General features: G+C 42.0%; 3 protein-coding genes across 4 annotated transcripts; 2 read left to right on the top strand and 1 right to left on the bottom strand.

The window, feature by feature from the left end:
* The first annotated feature begins 319 nt into the window (after positions 1-319).
* On the top strand, positions 320-9,943 carry chrnb1l (cholinergic receptor, nicotinic, beta 1 (muscle) like). The gene is made up of 10 exons (XM_057027936.1): positions 320-1,348; positions 1,454-1,498; positions 1,884-1,993; positions 2,593-2,701; positions 2,810-2,957; positions 3,064-3,249; positions 3,389-3,612; positions 3,691-3,860; positions 9,276-9,414; positions 9,508-9,943. Exons 1-10 carry the CDS (start codon positions 1,157-1,159, stop codon positions 9,646-9,648), a joined length of 1,464 nt encoding a protein of 487 aa, XP_056883916.1. The 5' UTR covers positions 320-1,156; the 3' UTR covers positions 9,649-9,943.
* Positions 9,944-12,856: 2,913 nt separating this feature from the next.
* On the top strand, positions 12,857-18,147 carry cldn7a (claudin 7a). The gene is made up of 4 exons (XM_057027017.1): positions 12,857-13,262; positions 15,040-15,204; positions 15,788-15,872; positions 16,537-18,147. The coding sequence occupies exons 1-4, from the start codon at positions 13,040-13,042 to the stop codon at positions 16,703-16,705; spliced, it is 642 nt and encodes a 213-aa protein (XP_056882997.1). The 5' UTR covers positions 12,857-13,039; the 3' UTR covers positions 16,706-18,147.
* Positions 18,148-18,296: 149 nt separating this feature from the next.
* On the bottom strand, positions 18,297-21,238 carry si:dkey-112a7.4 (uncharacterized). Of its 2 annotated transcripts, none has more exons than XM_057027020.1 (3): positions 20,951-21,238; positions 20,292-20,633; positions 18,297-19,737 (listed from the first exon to the last, which is right to left on the bottom strand). In XM_057027020.1, the coding sequence occupies exons 2-3, from the start codon at positions 20,470-20,472 to the stop codon at positions 19,658-19,660; spliced, it is 261 nt and encodes an 86-aa protein (XP_056883000.1). In that variant the 5' UTR covers positions 20,473-20,633; positions 20,951-21,238; the 3' UTR covers positions 18,297-19,657. The 2 variants fall into 2 exon arrangements, with proteins under 2 accessions (XP_056883000.1, XP_056882999.1); XM_057027019.1 differs by having other exon boundaries at positions 20,946-21,234.
* Positions 21,239-21,685: the final 447 nt, after the last annotated feature.

The following is a 21,685-nucleotide window of genomic DNA, read 5'->3' as shown; positions in this document are numbered from 1 at the left end:
TTACATTAGCTCAGTCACCTTTGCTAACCATCGTACCACACCTGCCTCCCCCCACTGACTTCTGCTTATTTCACACGTCCTGTTTGTCCTTTCATGCAACATTTTTTGCTTGAGTATCTGGATATATTTGAAGTAAATAGCCATATAGAAAATTTTAAATCTAAATTCCTGGCCCGCTTGTTTATACCAGTGTTTTATTTTTAGAGCAACAGTGTGATAATGCGCAGTATTTCCTATGGCAAAATACATCATTCATGAACGAGTAAAGAGCCACTGCACCCATGGAATGCATACACAAACACAGTGTATTTTTAGGTTGGTCATCTCATTGAGAACTGAACCAACTGTGGGCCCAGCTAAACCACTAAGAGCAAACATGCGGTGGTCTGGTTGTCACTGGAATGTGTCAGGTGTTCTGGTTCTGCTTGTACTGTTGATGTATTTAAGCCCTGCTTTGGTCCCACACGCAGGCTGTGTCTTTTCACTTTAGGTTTTGATCTCCCTCAATAAATCAGAGGCTGTTTGTGTGGCATTAATTGTTCCACAACCCGTTATAAGTTAAAGTATTCCAAAAATATGGGGGCGAAATGTAAAAAAGAGATGGACAGTGACACAGAAAGTATTCATTATTCGTTCGGTTATGACTTTATTGTTATCAGGACATGCTATCAGGTGGCTTTTTGGTCAGTCTAGGCTTTCTTCTACTGATGTCCAGCTGGGTAAAGGACAAGGAGAAAAGCCAAGTCTTTTGACTGGGTTATTTTGAAAACTTGTTGAGTCTATGTGGCAGGAGGTCAGAGAGGAGACAAGATCAGAGGCACTCGGGGTGTTCTTGCATTTCTCCGCTATAGGGTTCTGTAAATGGAAGCATCTTGTATCAAAAGCTAATGTTGAAAAAATGTTATAAAATAACGATAAATGTGTCCGATATAATTGGCCTACTGGTATTGTTGGCTGATGCTGATGTTCAGTTGAACTATCAGAAATTATTGGTGTCAGTTTTTAGACTTTTCATGACAAAACATGCACATATTATACATCAAACTTATTAGCTACTTCTCTTCTCACACAAAATGTCAAACTATAGGGGATGCGATGTACAATTTTATCGATACATCAGTTGTCGGTAAAAAAAGCCAATATCGAAACTCCCTAAATGCAATTTATCCCTTGTTATCCTTGTTGTTTCTTTTTATTTGCATCTTCATATCCAGGAGCCTCAGAAATAGAACGGAGGCTCCACCAAAAGATCTTTCATAACTACAACATGAAGGTCAGGCCTGCTCGTTACTGGGAGGAGAAGGTGATGGTCCGAGTGGGGATGACCCTGTCCCAACTCGTCAGCCTGGTAGGTATAAACATACACAACAACAATCATGTTTTGGGTGGGGCACACTTAGTCACTATTGGGCTGCCACTGTGGCATCATATCTCCCCATCTGTCTCTCAACAGAATGAGAAGAATGAAGAAATGACAACCAACGTTTTCATGAATCTGGTACGGCCTGACAACAGGCCGTTTCCCGGCCTCGCTCCGTTGCTCCCGCTCCCGTCTCCCATCTCTCTTCTGTCTGCTCGCTCTGCCCTGAAATGGACTTGTCACTTCCTATAAGCAAAAAAAAAGATTTCATCGCCCTATCCTCCTCATTCACTGACTCACTCTTGTATGTCTTTGCCTTGCCTGTGCTAATTAGGAACTATGGACAACTTGAGTGTTTGTGGCATTGGATGAGAGTGTGCGTCTGTCGGTGGGGTTGAAATGACGGGACAAACTAGGCCTGTTATGTAAATGGCAGAAGCATCAGGGAGCCGTGGTAATGACTTCACTATTTGACTTTTCTTTTGTGCCTTGCGCTTTTTCCTTTTGCTGCCTTTAATTACAGGCATGGTCAGACTACAGGTTGTCATGGAAACCAGAGGAATACGACAACATCACAGTCTTAAGGATTCCTCCCAATAAAGTGTGGCGGCCTGACATCTACCTTATAAACAAGTGAGTGTCCAACTCAAGCTTGAGCTGTATCAGGACATTTTGAACTTTTGACAACTTGCCAAAAGTTCAAAATATCATTAATACGTATTTCTGTCAGGTGCATCTGCTTGAACACTGAACTATGCAAACCCATTTGTACTGCACAAAAATACAGGATTCTGTAAAGCAGGTCCCAAGGGTTTTTCGTTTTGCACACATATTGTAGTTATTTCTTGTTCGCTGAGTCTATTTTCCGTAGCTTTGCTTGTAGGGCCATGTGACTGTCATATTAGTGATTGGTGAAGGAAACAGGTAAGGAGCCTATTCAAGCTGCCTTCAGGTTACACATGGAACTAAACAATCTTTCACAATCGTATTCACACTTAAGGTCAGGTTTGAATTGCCAATTCACCTGTGAGAACTGTGGGAGGAAGCCAGTGTACCAGTAAAGCACCCATGCAGACATATTTTAATTCCACATAGGTTAGCCCCTGGCCCCGTGGGATTCATAACCAAGACCCTCTTTCCAGGCGACACTGCTAACATCTCCACCATTGTGCCTCTGTGTATAAATAAATCCCAAAAATTCTAATTCATGGATATTATGATATTCCAAACAGTAACGATGGTCAGTTCGATGTGGCTCTCTACGTCAACGTCTTGGTTTACAATGATGGCACAGTCAACTGGCTTCCTCCAGCCATCTACCGCAGCTCCTGCTCCATTCAGGTACTACCTGCTGAGTTTCCAGACTGAAAAACTATTCTGCATCCACACCTGCAAGACTGTACATCTTCCTTAAAGGTGTTTTAAATGATCACGCTTTTCCTCCCAAAGGTTTCGTACTTTCCATTTGACTGGCAGAACTGCAGCATGGTGTTCCGCTCGTACACTTATGATGCCTCCGAGGTGGACCTGCAGTACTTCCTAGATGATGATGGCAAAGAAGTTCACGAGATTGTTATAGATGAGAATGCATTCACAGGTTGGCGACTACTTTCTGTGACCAAAGAATCCCATTCATGAAGATCTTTGCTCCGCAATATGTGCATGTTATTAAAGTAAGCCGGGCCTTCTCCATTGTTCCACAGAAAATGGAGAGTGGGCTATCTGTCACAAACCCTCAAGAAAGAACATCAAGGAAGACCTGTATGAGGACATTACCTTCTACCTAATCATACAGAGGAAACCTCTTTTCTACATCATCAACATTATCGTGCCCTGCATCTTAACCAGCGTGCTGGCTATTTTTGTCTTCTACCTGCCTCCCGGAGCAGGTCAGCATGCTTTGACATGTTGGACTACACATGATGCCTGGATATGTTATTAAGACTGTGTAATGTCTGTTGACTTGTTCAGTTTAGCTTAGACTCGCTAAGCTCGGCTGTCGTAATTCGTTCTGTGAACCGTCTGCAGGAGAAAAGATGACTCTCTCCATTTCTGTCCTCATCGCTCTGACTGTCTTCATGCTTCTGCTGGCTGACAAGGTCCCTGAGACTTCTCTGGGCATTCCGATCATCGTCAACTACGTCATGTTCACCATGATCTTGGTCACCTTTTCCGTCATCCTGAGTGTCGTCGTCCTCAACCTGCACCACCGAACGCCCAGCACACATATCATGCCAAACTGGGTTCGAAAGGTGAGGTCATACATTGATCCAGTTTCGCACTGTCATCCGTCATCATTTGGATCAGATTTCCCTGCCCCGCTTTTGCAGGTGTTCATTCACTTCCTTCCCAAGTACATTGGCATGACGAGGCCCAAGCTGGAAGAGCACGACGACACAAGTGAAGAGGAGCCGATAAGAAGCTTTAATGGCCGTCAGCCCGGAGGAGAGTATTTCATTCGCAAAATCAACCCTGATCTGGTGATGCCTTGGAGAAGCAGGTAAAGTCCCTGGAAAAAGTAGTAATATTATCTAACTAAATGATCCAGATACTGAATAAAGCTTAAGAACTCTTGTTTTTCTCCAAACACATAAAGCAATTAATATTGCAGTCCTCGGCTGCAACGTTTCTTTCTCTGTATCGATTCTGCTATGAAACTATGCAACTGTCCTTTTAAGTTTTCTAGTCTGTTTAGACCAGCAGAAAAAAGAGTAATATTTATTAATATTTATAAAACTACTTCTAATAATGTTGACAATGTGTATACAAATATTAACTTTGATTTCCATCTGGGCAAACAGAAAACCACCAAAACGTACTAGCATGCTGGTTTTGGCCGAACTAGCGGCATCAAGCCTTGTGGTATCATATTTATTTTCACCACCTTGAAAAGGTTACAAAAATAGTCTGTAGCCATTTTTGCACAGGTAAAACTACAATGGTATTCGAATAGCAGCCCAGTATATATTTTAGCATCGCAGGTCATTAAGATGACCGGCCTCACGTGTTTGCGGATAAACACAATGACGCCAGCTCTGAAGACTTTGCTCTGACCAATCTGTCAGTAGTCCTCGCCATGACTTTGTAAACAGCTCCACGGCTCCGCTGCATTCAGCCTGGTGCTGGGGGGGGGGTGCTCATTCCATCTGCAAAGGCATCAGTTTCAACCAGAGTTAAGCTGCAACACTCCCGTCCTCAGCCGCCAGCCTTAAAGCCTCTGTTTAGATTGGGCATTAGGGGGTAATCCCGTAGGAGGGGTGGGATGGGGGAGCCTGGGAATAGATAGGCGGATGAGTGCAAGGGAAGCCCGCTGGTGAGTGATCAGAGAGGATTGGATTTCGTCAAGTTTGATGAGGGATAGATGGCACCATTATCCACACTCCATCACATTGGCGTCTTTGTCTCCGCCCGTCCCTGTTTTAAATCATCAGTAGGCTAAATGTCACACATTTCAAAGCCCGTAACATGGATCACTATATTTTCAGAGAGGTACCCTTTCGTCTGTGCACTGGATACACAATGACAGAGTCAGCACTTGCATCCATGTGATGTACTGTATACCAGTGTTTAGAATGTCCATGTAAACGCCCTCCACTTATGAAAAAGGACAAATGTCTGTATCGCTCAAGGAGACACTTAAATTATATTTTATGGAAGAGGAGGTAAAGGGTCACGATTTGCAACTATGCAACATCTGGAATAAATGTTGGTAAATCCTATCAACTTTGGAGAGAATTAAACTTTGCAGTTGTCAGTTCGCAAAAGCTAGCTTCTACAGACTCGTCAGCCCAACCCACTTTAGAATACACACTATCAAGGCTAGCTTTTTTTCTTTTAAACATTCATGTACATTGGGGTGGCAAGACGTCTCTCTTCTGTTTTGAGAATATTTCAACTGTCGACAACAGTGACGCCATGCTGCTGATATGGCCTTTAAAGGTTGGACTAAAGGCAAGAGACATTTTTATCCTTCAACAGAATCTTGACATTTCCCTTCCCTTTCCTGGCATTTAAAAAATGATTGAACGATGTCTAGCTGACCCATTTCCTTTGTCTTGCTTCCTGGGAATTCCGGGCAGTTCCTCTAGTGAACTGTGCCTAATAGTCTCTGTGGGGGCATGTCATCCATGACACCCGGAATCCTGGATTTCAAAAGTTGTCAAATAAAAACAAGGCATGAATGTTCTCATAAAAATTAGTGCAAATGAAAAAAATATAATTATAAAATCATCAGTATAGCACCATTAGTCCAGCAGTATTGGCTGTATAGGAAGCTTCTACCCATGCCCAGCAAATACACTGAATGTTTATAGTTACCACTCCAAACATGTGCACATGTTAGGGTGCCTGTGTGACACAATAGACCTTCAGGCCTAAACAGGCCATGGAATGTGAGTGGGATGCAGAATGTGGATGACCAACCTTTGTAAGGACTTCCACTGACACAATCAGGACCCCAGCCCCATACCCTAACCATAACCATGCCAAATACCCTAACCCTAACCCTGACCCTGACCTATACCCAAAAAGCAACCACAACCATGTCTTAACCCCCCAATGTTCTGAAGACCACCCAAAATGTTCTCAGGCCTCATGTTGCTGATAGGATGAGTACTAAATATGCAGCAAATATGAGAACACACACATTGGACCTCTTATGTATTGTCCTGTAGACCATCTGTTGTTACACTGTGGCCTGCCCCGCAAGTTCGATAACTTGCACTGCATCTCCTACCTCCCCTTCATGCCAGAGCTCCTGCATATTATTGCCATCACGCACAATGTACAGCCCATATACGTTGCATGACATTCTGTACATTGATTGCATGTGCTAGAAGACAATCTGACAGGTGGAGTCGAACCAGACACCTTCAGTAGAAATGTTACAGTGATAGTCTAATTGGCATGTTACGACATATTTTTCATGACAGCATTATTCAATTTTAGTTGAACGTGATAATATTATACCAGTGTAGCAATGTATGGATGATGCAATATGACTGGACAATCACCTGATTTCTTTGTTTCTTTCAATCTTCGACTCAGATGATAATGAACTACCTCCTCCTCCTTTTCCTGTCTCCACACTAATTACAGCCTTGCTTAAGCGGGGTACACAGACAAATCTTAAGGGTTGTTTTATCATTCCACTTCCCAGTTCACGGAGAATAAAGACTCAGGAGTCGTTGGCTTTCCCATCACTCAAAGATTTTTGTTCGTAAACATTGAACAACTTTAATATTTACATTTTTTAGCCCTGACAGTTTTTGGAGAGGATTCTGTCAAATACACCTCAGACCTTCTAACAAAGCCACTTTTGTCCAATTTCCGAGCACTAATTTAGCAAAGGCAGATGGAATTTGAGGCCAATATGGAAATTCCGCTCAAATTCCATTGCTAAATTAGTCCTCACAAATTATTCAGTGTGTGCTGAGTTTGAAAACTAGTTACAAAATAAAGTTTCTGTTTTGATTCTAAAGATCTGGGACTTATATTCAAGTCTGTGATGGTGAAATTTGAAACTACATTGGGTTTTTCAGCAGAAAATTAAATTCATTTGATGGGTTTCAAATAATAGCTTATCTCATCATGGCAAATTTGTGCAAATTGTAACATAATGTTACTATTTTATAGTAACAAAACAATCCCTATTAGGATTAATTGAATTTAGACACTTTAAAAAAAATAAATGACAAAGTGAAGGAAAACACAGGGCAGAACAAGTTGGTCAATTTTGCAGCAACCAGTTAACACCCTGTTCAAATGTTCATTTCTCCCTGTGTTATTATTAGCAGACACAAGAGACCTGCCATGTAATGACAGAATTTGAATATAAAACTGGGCCTCATCCTCTCTGTTATATAAAACCAGTGAAGATAATTCAGATTATCTTTGGTGTAATATTTTTGCATTGATTTTAATTCCTTCAATGGATTTAAAAATAATTTAATAAGTTTAACTCTCTGAAGCCTGATGGCATTGGGAGAATGCGGCCTTGAAGGCGCTGCTCCTGCATTGGTTGGACGAAGCAGCTGTGAAAGGGGGAAAATGACAGGGTCAGGGATTGTGCCACCTCATAAACATTGACCCGGCGCTGTGTCAATGTCACCTCGGTGTCAGAACTGCGTTGCCGTTGTCACTCAGTGTCCTTAGGAGCTGAACCAGAGGCTGAAGGGCACACAAGGACTATGCACAGCGTCTTACAACTGAAAGCCAATGTCAGTCGCCGTGTGTACAGCAGGGGTGAACAATGCCACACCGCTGACTTGTGACACACATAACATCATTCTGAGCATTTGTGTGAAGGGTGTTGCTACATGCCTGAGGTTCTCATAGAGGTCAAGAAAAATCTTTAAATAAGGACTGGAGTCTTCTTTAAGTCCATAATGGCAGTGCACCGACATTAGAGTTATTAAAAAGCATATCCAGTTGGATAATGTGCCAAATGGATAAGGTTGGATAAGGCTACCAAATTACCAGAGAACCCTAACCCTGCATCATAAGTGGTGTGCTTTGTTGGGCTATGCTATGCTACGCTACATTATGCATGCTCTCTTTGAGATTGATGGTCTTTCAATCCATTACATTCTACTCAGAGACCTATCCAGTTCAGAACTGAAGCGGTCTCTCCAATGTGATGCGTTTCTTTGAGAAAGCCAGAGTTGCGATGTCTATGTCTTCACATTAGCTGCTTTCCCATCAATAATTCCAGGATTTTTTTTCTGATAATCTGGGTAGTGTAAGTTTCCACTGCACCTGAAAGTTTTGGAAAATGTGTTCAAATCAGGGACTGTTTGGGTTTGAGGTAAGCTTTTTTTAACTAAAGTTTGTTTTTGTTTTTTAAAATTTCGGTGGATATGCAACAAGATTTTTCATAACCCCGGGTAAATAGTTCCTGCATTCCAAAAGGGGCTATTAAGGGGTTCTAACTCTACAGGTGAATACATTTGCCAAGTGTACCTCTGTCATTGGCCAGGCCCCGCAGGCAGAGGCCCAAGAATCTAGGGCCTATCGGGGAAAGGGTCTAGATCAGGGGTGCTCACACTTTGTCAGCATGCAAGCTACTTATGAAATGACTAAGTCCAAATGATCAACCTATTATATTTATTCAGAAATATATTGAAGATTTTTGCCATTTTTACGTTGTATATTGTACGTTGTAATTTGTACGTTGCATAACCACATATGTTGCACAACACACTGTGATAAATGACTGCTGTCCCAAAAACTGGGACCATAATCTCTTTCTCTTTCTCAGCTCACTTTTCAGCGGGAAATCAGTGTCGTATTCTCAGTCCGACAACGCCACTGCACATTTCCCATATTTGGTATTGCAATAGTCAACTGTCAGACGAGACAAATGCACTTTGAAAATGTCATCGTGGAGAAAAAAAGTCCTCCTCTCATTTTGTATAAAAGTTTTACTCTTCTTAATTGGTCCAGCTCCCCCACTCATTTTTATACCTTCTTAAGTTTAATAGAAAAAAACAAAAGCAACAAATTAGTTGGAAAAAACTGACTAGCTTATTAGCTTTGCTGCACTTAGAGACTTTGTTTGTGCATGCACAGTGTCAAAAAAATGTAGATGTCATCTGACTGGCTGCCCTGTATATCAATCAAGTGACAGGATGGATGACGGCCTGATGTCTATTTTTTTTTATTGCCACGCGATCTACTTTGGCATTCTAGATCGCGATCAATATATTGAGCACCGTTGGTCTAGATCCTAGAGTCTCATTCCCCAATATCACACAGTGGCTGCGCAGTAATCTCTGATTCTATTCTCTGTTGGAACCACACCTTTTCTGTGCATCCAAAGTGACAAAGGGAGGTCACACCTGGACCATGCCCTTCCGCACAGGGTGAACTCTTCGTTGTGTTTACTGTAATGCATTTTCTCAACGTTTGATTTTAGGTGTGAGAGCACGGTACAGCTGCAGCGGCTTGCCCACTCCGACAGCTTCTGCCTGATCCTCCCTCCCAACCTGAAGTCCGCCATTGAAGCCGTGACATACATGGCAGAGCAGCTGAAGAAACAGGACACGGATGACTCGGTGAGAAAGGGCACAACGGCGGCGCTGCAGAGATACACAGGCAGAATGCTGACTCATTGCTTTTTTTGTTCCCCCCCGCCCCCCCCCTCCCAGATGACAGGAGACTGGCAGTTCATCGCCCTTGTGGTGGACCGTCTTTTCCTCTGGTTGTTTGTCATCATCACCACCCTGGGCACCTTGGTCATCTTCTTAGATGCCAGTTTCAACTACACACCTGACGACCCCTTTCCATGAAAGACAAAACAGACACGCCCTTGCAGCTTCAAAAATTCTTATTAAATTCCTATCAAATCATACTTTCCACAAATATTTAAATGCTAATTCCATTTGTGTTGTCTGTTCTGGCGGATTATAGAGATGCAATTAATCCTTGCATAATGTAGAATAATGTCACAGATCCTCCACAAATCTTTGTTATTAAGAGAACTGGTGTATAGATGTGAGTAGTTTTGGTATAATCTGTATATGTAATTCTTATTGATTTTAATATTTTGATCTAAATGCTTGAAATAAATGTTTTGTCAAAGTTTGATGCTTGCGGTGAGCAACACCTGCACGGGTCAGTTGTAGTTCCGAACTGTGGACAGTAGAGGGCAGAAAAATTCCACAACCTTCCGATTCTTCAGGCTTGTGTAGATTTATCTCTGATATTTAGTTGATGGTCTCCTGCTGCAGATTAATATAAAAGACCTCCTATTTAATTCAGCCTCAGGTACTAAGCAAATTCACAAAATGAAATTAAACCATGACAATGTATAAAATAAGGACAGTAATTTTGCTCATTTTATGTATATTTTGACTTATATGGTAAATTATAGCCTTATAGATTAATACATATTATTCAACATTTATTTGCAGAACTTATTGAAATTTCAGGTTAAACTATTTATTTAGGTGGCACTCCTAATACATAAAAAGGAATACAATGTGCAATACTTTACTAAACTACTTTATTCACTATGTTTATTCACTATGCTTTTGGGGAAAAAATATTGGAGTTTTGTAACTTGAGTAGCCTAATTTGATAAAGTTGTGCATTTTAAACACTTAGGCATAATTATGATGCACTCAAAGTAAAAGTCCGACTTAAAGTTTAATAATAAATAAAGTAGATAAAGTAGAGCTTGTAATTTTTTGGTGATTGATTGAATGATTGATTGATTGATTGATTGATTGATTGATTGATTGATTGATTGATTGATTGATTGATTGATTGATTCTGCCTTAAAATTAAATTTTTAACCTCTTATAAAAATTGAAACAGACATGGTTGTTATGATCAGAGTCATCTATTCTTTCCTGTAAAATTAGAATAAAATGTCAATGTTACCTGTTCCATTTAAATGACTGTGACAGAAACTTTTTCTCTCTGTTCTGAGGTGATGGGAGAGGAATAAAATCAACATCTGCCTCTGTATTCCTTATAGGGGTCACGAGGTAGCTGAAGCCTATCCAGTATGTCCAAAACGCATGTTTTTGCAATGCAATCATGCAGGAAAGCCCCTGGCTCCCAGAGGATCCTTACCCAGAACCCTCTCGCTGTGTGGCAACAGCGATAATGACTGCACCACCACCTGCAGAATGTGAGTGAAAACGAAAATTATTCCAACTCTATGAGCAACAGTGTATATCAGCTCCTACTTCTAATGTAATCACTAACATAATATGGCACCGTTGTCGTCTGGTAGATGGGTTCCACAGTTACACTTGCTGACTTGCAGCATAAAGCCCATGAATGTCACCAGTGTGTCCTAACTGTCCAAATATGTTTCTCCCCTGCGTGACGTACTTGTTAAGCTCTTAAGAGAGAAACGAGAAGACTGAGAACACGGTGTGTGGGTCCTCCCGCTGCTCCTGATTCACAATAGCCAAGTGTTGTCGCACAACGAGCCTGGAGGTGATAAAGAAGGAGGGCATGCAGAGATGGGCGCCATCCCCCCTCATTTGTGCTCTCAGAGCCTTTGAGGGGGAAAAAAAGTTGTGGCCCCAGTGTGTTTTATTGCTAATGCCTCGGTGACTTCCAAGGGCACTTTACGGACCTTTAGAGATATGCGTTTCACACTCACTGGAGGCCTCCGGCTGGGAGGGAGAGCCGCCCCCCTCCTTTTTGGGCAGATTTAGCTGTTTTTTTCCCAGCTACAGTTATGCCGGTGAGACAAGTGTGTGTTTGCGCTTTATATTAAAATAAAGAAGAAGAAAAGAGAACAACTAGAGTGAACACGGAGGGGAAAGTGCAATGTTCTATTTTGTGTTCTCCGCAATCTAGGATGTGGGTGGAAATGCAGCCGAGAGGACATCAGATAAATCAGGTTGCCTGTGGTAACAGCACCAGTTGTCTCGAGACTGACCCCTTGATCTCCCTCGCCCTCCCCTCCATCTCACAAAGCATTCACCTTTCCTACCTTCTTTTTTTTAAACTCCTAGCACTCACTTCATCTTTCCTTCCCAACCAGTCTCTTCAAACCAGCTACCTCCTCCTCAGCCTCTGTATCAAAGCGAGACAGACTCCTTGATCTATGGGGTCACTCCTCCCTGGCAACAATGAGGCATTTGTTGGTTTCAACAGTTGGGACTTGAATACATGGATACAGTTGAGGAGGCAAGGAATTATGGTGAAAGGAGTGGGGGAGGCTGTAGGGGAAAATGAGAGAATAGTTTACTCAGCCATGTGAGATGCTGTACAGTAGGTACGAGAATCAAAAGGATGTTTCTGAATTGTTTACTATCTTTATTAATCTAGACAATCGAGATCGTCTCCAGGAGCTTTACAGGAACCACTAAACAACCAGCAATGGTAAAGCTAAACTCCTTTTAACAGGAAGAACCCTTGAGTGGGACCAGATCTTCCTGGTGAGGCTGGCCTACCAAAAGCTGAAGAGAAGGGGGAATGGTGGGACACACAGAAACATTCAACACACATGTAAATAGCAGAGACTTATGTAGTTGAAGTGGTTTGTTGTCCTGAAGACATGAAACTAGAACTAAGGGGACTGGAGGTTATGGTCAGAAGAGAAAGAGAGAAGCACAAAACTAAATAAGAAAAGGTCATCATCAATCATCATTTCAGACCATTGGTACAGAATATTATTGGAACCATTTTCCATTGTTTATATTGCATTAAAAATCATACAATACAATGTGTTACACTGTCCCGAAAAGATAGATATTAGCAGTGTATTATTGCGTATTATTACTAAGCATTTATTTTGACCCTATTCTGGACTGTAGCTAATGGTGAACGTGTGTTCCCTAATCTAAAGTGTTCCCCTTTCAGTTCAGCTCTGGACGTTCCCTGCAGCTGCTTTATTCAATTTGGGGAAAAAGTGCTGAGTGGCCAACAGCCTGTTGCTTCGCTGAAGAGCGGAGGAGCCCCGTCCCACCAGCTCCCACCCCTTTGTCCCCACATCTGCATGCATGAGGGGTTGTGATAATTACACACCCACCTCGCGTCACATCACCCGCATCTCACATGTCTGTTACAGAAAGAGGAGCCCCAGAGGCCAGGAGCATTACAGGCACCAGCTCGGCTCATTCTCCCCCTCACCTCCAACGCAGCTTATAGATCTTCCCAGAGGAGAGGACCCAAACGATCTGGAAAAGGTTACTTTCCGTGCGAGAGGGAACGATGGCAAACTCCGGAATGCAGCTGTTGGGATTTTTCATGTCGCTAATTGGCATCGTGGCACTGATCATAGGGACTATACTGCCACAGTGGAAGATGTCAGCTTACATCGGCGACAACATCATCACAGCCGTGGCCATGTATCAAGGGTTGTGGATGTCCTGTGCCTTCCAGAGTACCGGGCAGCTCCAGTGCAAGATTTATGACTCCATTCTGCAACTTGACAGTAAGAACCATCCCATTCTACCTGCACAGGGTACTTTATGGAATGTTATAGGCTGACATTTCCCACAAGGCATCACAGTGCATCAATCGAATTGAGTCAATAAAGTAAAATGAAAGTGATGTGATTAAAAAAAGTCGTGATTAAAAGGATACAAAAAACTGATTGCACTGGCATAGTTTTGACCCAGGTAAATCTAAGTGCATTTCACGGAAGCCTTAACGCACTATTAATGATGATAGTTTGTGATCCTTGAATCAAGACGTACAACAAATGGTTGGGATCAACCTCCCATGCACAACATTTGCTTTTCGGGACAATTTGATTTTGGGCAGCTGCTCCACCTCGAGATCACCTGGAACAGCTTGAGGTCCATTGATCTGTTGACCAGCCAAATCAATGGGACACGCTGTTGTTTCATGCCTTATGCCTCAAGTTGCCACCTCAGGGCTAAACCCAACTATCACAGTAATTAAGGCAAGAAACCCCTCTGAATGAAAGGAGTCCAGAAAATTCAAATCCAAATACTCCTCAAAGACTAATTTCCTTCTTTTACCCCTACTTAATATTTGCCAGTTTCAGAAATCTCTGTGTTGAAAATGTATCTGGACTTTCATTACTCAGGCTTCCCTGGGTCAGGTTGGAATAACACATCAACTTCGTAACCATGGAAACTCGACTGCAGCAGCACGGGCACGAAAAGCATTTCAGGAACATCATTACGGTCACTCTTTTCTGTGGTGATGTTCATCTTCAACAGTATTCATTTCGTTCTCTAGTGATATATTTTAGCATGCTAACAGGATATAAGACTGTTGGATAATAAAGACAAAATCCTCAGAAGCATCGACAGTCACTACTGAACACAGGCAAACACTGGTTGCCAAAAATATCTAATTGTAAACTTTTTAGACGTTGAAAGAAAGTTCAGCTCACTTTCTGGATCTAATCATTGGAAGCACGCCAGTCTAAGCTAGGCTAGGCTAGGTCTGCTGATAAATGGTCGACAATCTTGTTCAAGTCTGTTTAATGTGAACATTTGTGTTTTTTTGCACATTATTGAACATAAATCCCAATAGGTCACAAGAAAGTAACCAATGAAAATCAGGCAGCATAGGCATTCCAATACAAATTTTTGGTTCCGATTGCAAGGTTTGTATGTAAAATAGCTCCAAAAACAACAACACAACAACGTTTTATTTGCTCTTCAGAAATTTATAAAGGAGACAACATGCCTAACAGATAGGAACTGAGCAGTTCATTCCAGACTCTTGCTCCTCTTCACCGTCCCTGCCCTCCTGGAGCTCTTTCTTTGTTTGGGTTGGGCAGGGACAGCTAGCACTGGCACAGACTGGTTCTAGGTGGATGGAGGAGGATGAGGATAAATGAGTTTTATAGTGAGGAAGGGGTGGGGTGGTGGTCAATGACATATGAGGATCCTGTGCCGGAACATGCAGGACTCCACCTCTCGCGCAGCAACAGAGGGGAGGGCGAACATTTGAACAAAGGTGCGTGTTTTTCTCATCGCTGCAGTGTGAGCCTGCGTGGATGCCATGGTTTCCCTTCCAGGAAAAGCATTAAAATGCCTCAAAGGGCCAAGTGTGAATCTAACTCACACACATAAATCCTCCTTGTTTTCTTGCGGTCCTTCATCAGTACCCAGAGCTAAACCTTCTATGAAAACTTTCTTTACACCACTGCTCCCATGTTCCACAACTAAAAATGAAATTTACAAAAAATAAAATAATGATTTCCTCCTGTCATATGTGTTTTTCACCAGGTTCACTACAGGCCACGCGTGCCTTGATGATTGTTGGCATCATCATGTCCATTGCGGGGCTGGGTGTGGCATGTATGGGAATGAAATGTACCACGTGCGGTGGGACCGACAAACTACGCAAGTCTCGCGTTGCCATGACTGGAGGGATTATCTTACTTGTGGGAGGTGAGGATATACCACATATCTCCACTAAACATTATGGTGTTAACAACAAAATACACTTGAATCTATTTTCCAAGATTATTATTTCCAATTTCTTGACCACTTTATCCTTTTCGGGGTCAAAGAGAAGGTACTGGAGCCTATCACAGTTGCATATGGGCAAAGGCAGAGTATACCAGAGCACAACAGGATAAACCAGTGTACCATTGTATACCAGGGTGTACTAAGTGAGTCATAAGCTCATCATAGGGCCCTTTGTGAACATTTGGGGGTTGGGTACCTTGAGTACACCTGCAGTGACCAGGCAACTCCCTCTACTAGAACACCACCCAAATTTTGTCCACACCAGGGCTTGAACCCAGAAAACCTCAGCTTCTCAGCCCCATTCCCCCACAGACTATTGGTCAGTGGGAATTGTTGCCAGCAGTGCTCCTCACATCATCAAATGAAAACAGATACATTAAAAGCTAATTGTGCTCCTACTTTTGCTGCCTGGTGCCTGTAAGAGGTTTTAACAGCACATCTCCGGTTCTAACCCTGTAATGATGGACTGATTGATCTTTGTTTTCTGCCTCTTCCCTTCCAGGGCTGTGTGCCATCGTGGCGTGCTCCTGGTTTGCACATAATGTGATCCGAGCCTTCTATAATCCCTACACCCCGGTCAACTCCAAGTAGGTTATGCAATGCTGTTATTGATTATATTTCTAAAATAATAATGATAATAATGTACTGCCAGAAATCAGACTTAATCTACAAATAAAGACAGTTGTTTCAAATTATGAAGCTTTGCAGAAGAAGTTGGTCATTTGATCAACCAGGTATCATTGTAAATAAAATGACATCATACATAAACTATACATAATGATATATTTTTTATTCACTTACAATGTAAAGATTTACTTAAAAGGGAAGAGGGCTCTTTATGGGTACAACAATGAAAGATTAGAATCTACAATTACAACATTTCATCCAGTCTATTAATTTTTATAGGCATTTCCTGCAATCCATAATATCACCACTAGGGGCTTCCAAATATCAGAGATGTACAAATTGGAGAACATTCAAGGATTAGAGTTTGTTTTCTAACAGAACACATATCACACAGAAGAATAAACATTTTTTCTGTTGTAATTTTTTTTCTGTTCATGTTTTGTCACTTCATGCTAAACTAAGAGAGAAAGATTTATCTGCAGTCTTGTTGTGGGAGAGTCTTCAAGCTGAAATGTGACATCCTTTGATTTTAAATGATCTTATTTTATTTTATTTATGTTCAGAAAACAACACTGGTGTGATATCTATTTTGAAAACTTGAAAATGCTAATTTCCCTTCAACAGATTTGAGTTTGGCTCTGCCATCTTCATCGCCTGGGGTGGCTCCCTGTTGGACGTCTTGGGCGGAGCAATGTTAGCTGCGTCCTGTCCCAGGAACAAACATCTGCCCAAGTACCCGCCCACGGCTAGCTCCCGCTCTGGTGCACCGAGCAGCACCAAAGAATACGTATAGGGACTCTTTCAGAAACAGGACTTTTTTTTTTTTTTACTTCCACGCAAACTGGCCTTGGGTAACCTCTTTATTGTCATGCTTAATTCTTTTTATAGATAGATTTTGGGGTTGTTGTTGTTTTTTTTATATAAATGATGCATTGCACCCAATCCACCCACTCAACACTTAATGTTAACATAACACCCCCGAGTTTATGGTTGAACTCCTGAGGCATAGCATACGCCTGTGGTAGACTAGGCTACATCTCAGGGCTCCATTACCACAGCGTGACATTGAGGGTGCCAACAGTGTTTGTTTGTTTGTTTTGGGTTTTTTTATCAAGTGACGGTAGCTATAAAACTGGTGTTATTATCTTCCTGAATTGACACATGGTGAGTCACCTTCATCCAACACTAACCCTGCAAATCTTTGCTCACTTCTGAATTATTTTAGTACTCCAGCCCAACTAACTTCCCTAACAGCATCTGTATTTATTTGGTCAAATAGATGAGGTTTTGCATCATGTTACCAGTGCGTATTTTTAAGGGATGTATTCTGGGATGTTATAGTTTCACACATTTGTAGCATCTTCTGTACCATATAAATGTTTCACAATAAAGGAGAGAACACTTTAACACCTTTAATAGCACTTATAATAGACAGTGAGCATTGTTAGGATAGGGTTTTTTGGAGCAAAAAAAAGACTTAAAATGCAAAATTATAACTCAAATATATATATAATTTTTTAAAATTGTTTAAAAAAGCCATGCTTTAATTACTTGAAAACTGGAAATTTGTGCTCCATACTGGGAGGGTGATGATGTATACGTGGATTTGACACTATACATTTTTTATTTATGATATAAGGATATAGCTCTGATCATTACATCCACAGATTCTATCATTTGAATTGTAGCCAATAACATTTTGCATTAACTTGAATCTAATATAAAGCGATTTGGCTGATTAGCTGAGTCCATTGGTGATACTAGTTACAGTAGTGGCAGAAAAGATCACCTGAGAAGAGTGAATGTGCCACATGTGATTATGAGTCATCCGGATTCTTGACAATAAAATACTCTAAGCAACTCTGAGAAAATGTTCCTGAAAAGTAAAAGTCAATATATCCATTCAATCGCATCACATCAGTGAACACTCATAGAGTCAAGGTATAGCAGCAACATCCTGGAAGGACGGAAAAACGAATGAAGACTTTGAGAAGTGCTCGACTGTTCGTCCTGAGAGCGGATTTGTGTGTCGCTGGAGCCCACTTGCAACGACAAATAGGTTAAAACGATCGTCCGTTTGTAAAACCCTGTGAAGAACGCAGAGATCCAGTCCTGGTGACCATCGGTGCACTGCTGGAAAGCTGATATTTTACTGCCACCGCTCATTTTACCTTTTGTTTCGATACATTTACATTCATTTTAAAATGTAACATTAAAGGATTCTAAAACAACTGATCAATTATGTTTTCATTATATTAAAAAGTGTTTTTTGGTCAGTACTGAAGCTTTTTTGACAAAAAATAAAATAAATACCTGATAAAGAGTAGCTGGTATTATTTATAAAGTTAACAATTTAAATGAAACAAAGCAGAAAACATCAATCATCAAGTCTGATTTATATTTAATTACACAAATGGAACAAACGCACCAGAACAACAGAGAAAACCAGTGCTGTTAAAATCCATTCATTTAAGACAAAAGAACTACAAAGATTCCAGATTTGAAGGGATGCATTAAGAAAAAGTTCACCATTCTCCATGCAAATACTAAACCGCAACCCAAACGACGCCTGCTCGCGTCAGTCTCCCGTGGCGCTGATTTAAGAAAAGGCGCAAATCTGACGAGCTCACAGCTGACTACAGCGCGAGACTTACGGAAAAGAATCGACAATTTTCGCCTTAAAAAAAACAACCCAAGATACATCATTTCCAAGATTGTCTCAGCAGTGAGAGCTTATTTTAGACATGTTTTTCATGATCTCACAGGATAATGACACCACCGAAACATGCAGGTTAGTGCTGCAGAGCTTAATGTAGCTTTTACAAGTATGTGTGCTAGTCTTCTATTTTTAAGTAGTATTTGGCAATTTCGAGCTGTACACATCTTTAATCACAGTTCTCTGGCCAACGCTCGCCTTGAAACAAACAAAACCTGGAGGTAAAAAAACCCCAAAAACAATAACAACATACCGCTGAGTCAACAGCGCAGGCTAACAACAGGCCTTGTTGACGCTGCAGGTTCTGTGGATCATCCTGGTGGCCTGCTTTCCAACACAAGGTAGCCCTTCATAACAGGATACCAAATCAGGCGTTTGGATGTTTGCTTGTTTTCTTTGTACACAACTTCCATGCATAGAATTCAACGCGTCACTGCACAGAAGAGGCATTCTCACAAAGTGCACCATTTGAAAACAATAATCTCAGCTCAAGCTGACAGAAGCAACAACCAAGAAGGGGAAAAAAATAGTAGAAAAACCATGAAGCCATCACAACACAGCAAGTGTTTTTTTTTTAAGAGCAACAAATAATTAGCTGTAGCTTCCATCTGCTGGCTAATCATACATCGTATCAAGTGTCAAAGTAGAGAAAACTGCACAACAGCAATGCAACGCTCGGCGCCGTGTGCGTTAGCCCCGCGGACGGGCCGAGGTCCTCTAAACATCTGTCCAGCGCGTCCGCGAAAGAGTAGCCCTTGTTCATCCTGGAGTCCTGAAAGTCTGCCGCCTGCCGAGGTATAGAGGGTGATGCAATACCATTCATTCACAGTCAAGACCATCGATTAAGTTAAATAAACACTATGTACAGTTGGGGGCAGGCGTCAGCCGGCGCTAGGCGACTCTTTTTTGTGCCTTGATGAGGCTCCAGAAGCTTCGGGAGGATGCTTGACGAGCTCCAATAGCGCGGGCAGTTTTGATAATTCTTGTTAGGTTATTTATTTTTATTTTTTTGGCACTTCTGGGTGATGTTTAGGAGATGGGCGACAAGGACACGGGACACTGCCCGTTGTTGTTCATGATGTCGTCCAGGACTTCGTCTTCCAAGTCCACTGAGGAGGGAATGCAAAATGTCAAAAAATATCAGATCGGGCACAACATCAAAAGTTACGTGATGCTGCATTAGCAAGCATGCTAAGACAAGCCAATCTCACGTGAACGTGACTCTCACGAAACATGATAAAGCAACGTAATAAGATGTCTTTTCACAGGAATAGTCTATTGTTCGTGTCCTACATTGAACATGAGAAAAAAAATGAAAAATACTTAGTTACAAATTTGACCCTAAACTATCCTATCTTTATACGTGTTTTTAACCTCTTCCTTCCTCTGCGTTTCACTTATATTTTAGGTTTGGTGCTTTCGTCTCTTGTTTTTTATTCTTGAACAACACTTTGGTTGTTGGAAATGTGATAAATAAATAAATAAATATAGTTTAAGTTTGATTGAGACCTAAAGAAAACGTAGCTTTAAACTGTACTGTGCTTCCTAAAATGTGTGTGCACTGGTTTCTTAGCAACACCAATTCTGACCACCTGTCCACGTTTATGTTTTCCCATGAATAACCTTGCGATTATTAAAAAAAGAATCGTCTTCGAAGACCCACCTTTCTTGGATCGTCCAATCTGTCCAAGCTTGGGCGCCCTTTGTCCGAGCCTCTGGGGGTTGGCCTCCCCGCCGTGACCATTCACCTGGGGGTGTCCCGGGTTATACTGACCCGCGGGACCGGGCTGCCGCGGCGGTCCACCGGGCGGGATGAGCTCCGGGATGCCTGAAGCTCCGTACATCTCCGGCGTGTGCAATTCCTACGACTGACCACTAGACGTCCCCGGAGTCCTGGCGTCGTGTCGTGCGTGGAGCTTTCTCACTTCCGCAATTCAGCAATGAATGTATGAACAACAGGCGACAAAGACAATTCAGCGGGGAGCAGAGGGAAAGTCCACGTAGCCTGTAAATGAAGTAAAACACGTTTGTCAAAAATAGCGCACTCGCGTCAGAGATCGGACGGTTTCCGAGCAAGTGCTCGCTCACACTTCTCAAGTGTCGGCATAGAAACAAGCGATGCGTTGTTATAAAAAAAACAGGTGTTAAGATGCCTTCGTTGTTAAAATATCTCACAATGTGACAAGTCTTCCGATCCGCTCATTGAAACAACGTGCCTATCCGGCTGTGGCGACAATCTAAATCCGCCGACGGCTTTGTCGGAAATTCTTTTGGGTTTTGTTGTGTTTCCCCCCCCAAAAAAAGACACAGACATTACCTCACCTATTCCTCTTCCACGGCAAAGAGATGAATCCGGTGAAAACAGCTTCCGAGAACGCTGTTGTTGTTTATCAGACCTCTTTCTCTCTCTCTCCTTCTCTCTCTCTCTCTCTCTCTCTCTCGCTCTTGGCACAGCGCAGAGGGAGCGTCGTTTTAAAGGGGCCTCGCTTCGTTTCCTCGGCCTTGGGGATTTCCTCGCATTGTCCCTCGACTCACAGCTGAATGTGGACGTCAGCACCTGCCTGAGTGGCTGAGTGGCTGATGGAAGGGACAGTGCTGACACTTCGGATTAATGACCGGTGCCAAATCATTACCAAGCGCGTCGTTCGTAATTGCGCACGTTTGGTGCCGAGAGTGACTCAGGCGCCAGCCAATGACAGACACGGTTAAACACTTTAATGCGTCACAATAAGACAGTGTGATTGAAACAATAAACACAGTTAGTTATACAAATGAGGGTTTTCGAGCATAACTCAAATCCGGATCGCAAAGCAAGGTTAATTTTATAGATAAAAATGGTGGAACTTGGAAAGATGTCTCAAAAACGTTTACGAATTTTACTGAAAGGTCGAAGGCTAACAAGCAATGGGTTATTATTTACCGAATGAACAGAATATGGCTACAGTAATTAAATTATTAACAGCACAAACAGGACCTGGTCCCATGCAGTTTTCACTGCTGAAAATGCATGAAACGCACCAGCAATCAAACCCAGTATGAATTAGATGGAACTCGACT

The sequence above is a fragment of the Takifugu flavidus genome, chromosome 3 (assembly GCF_003711565.1).
Source record: "Takifugu flavidus isolate HTHZ2018 chromosome 3, ASM371156v2, whole genome shotgun sequence".
Classification (NCBI taxonomy): Eukaryota; Metazoa; Chordata; class Actinopteri; order Tetraodontiformes; family Tetraodontidae; genus Takifugu; species Takifugu flavidus.
The sequence above is the reverse complement of the archived record's forward strand: the minus strand, read 5'-3'. Positions and strand labels throughout refer to the sequence as shown.

Bases quoted from the DNA above. Each gene is read 5' to 3' on its own strand.
- chrnb1l (XM_057027936.1), top strand. From the start codon at position 1,157: ATGCAATTTATCCCTTGTTATCCTTGTTGTTTCTTTTTATTTGCATCT. The intron at 2,702-2,809 runs GTACTACCTGCT...TTCCTCCCAAAG, and splicing joins GCAGCTCCTGCTCCATTCAG to GTTTCGTACTTTCCATTTGA. The intron at 3,250-3,388 runs GTCAGCATGCTT...AACCGTCTGCAG, and splicing joins CTACCTGCCTCCCGGAGCAG to GAGAAAAGATGACTCTCTCC.
- cldn7a (XM_057027017.1), top strand. From the start codon at position 13,040: ATGGCAAACTCCGGAATGCAGCTGTTGGGATTTTTCATGTCGCTAATT. The intron at 15,205-15,787 runs GTGAGGATATAC...CTTCCCTTCCAG, and splicing joins GATTATCTTACTTGTGGGAG to GGCTGTGTGCCATCGTGGCG. The intron at 15,873-16,536 runs GTAGGTTATGCA...TCCCTTCAACAG, and splicing joins TACACCCCGGTCAACTCCAA to ATTTGAGTTTGGCTCTGCCA.
- si:dkey-112a7.4 (XM_057027020.1), bottom strand. From the start codon at position 20,472: ATGTACGGAGCTTCAGGCATCCCGGAGCTCATCCCGCCCGGTGGACCG. The intron at 19,738-20,291 runs GTGGGTCTTCGA...TTCCCTCCTCAG, and splicing joins GATTGGACGATCCAAGAAAG to TGGACTTGGAAGACGAAGTC.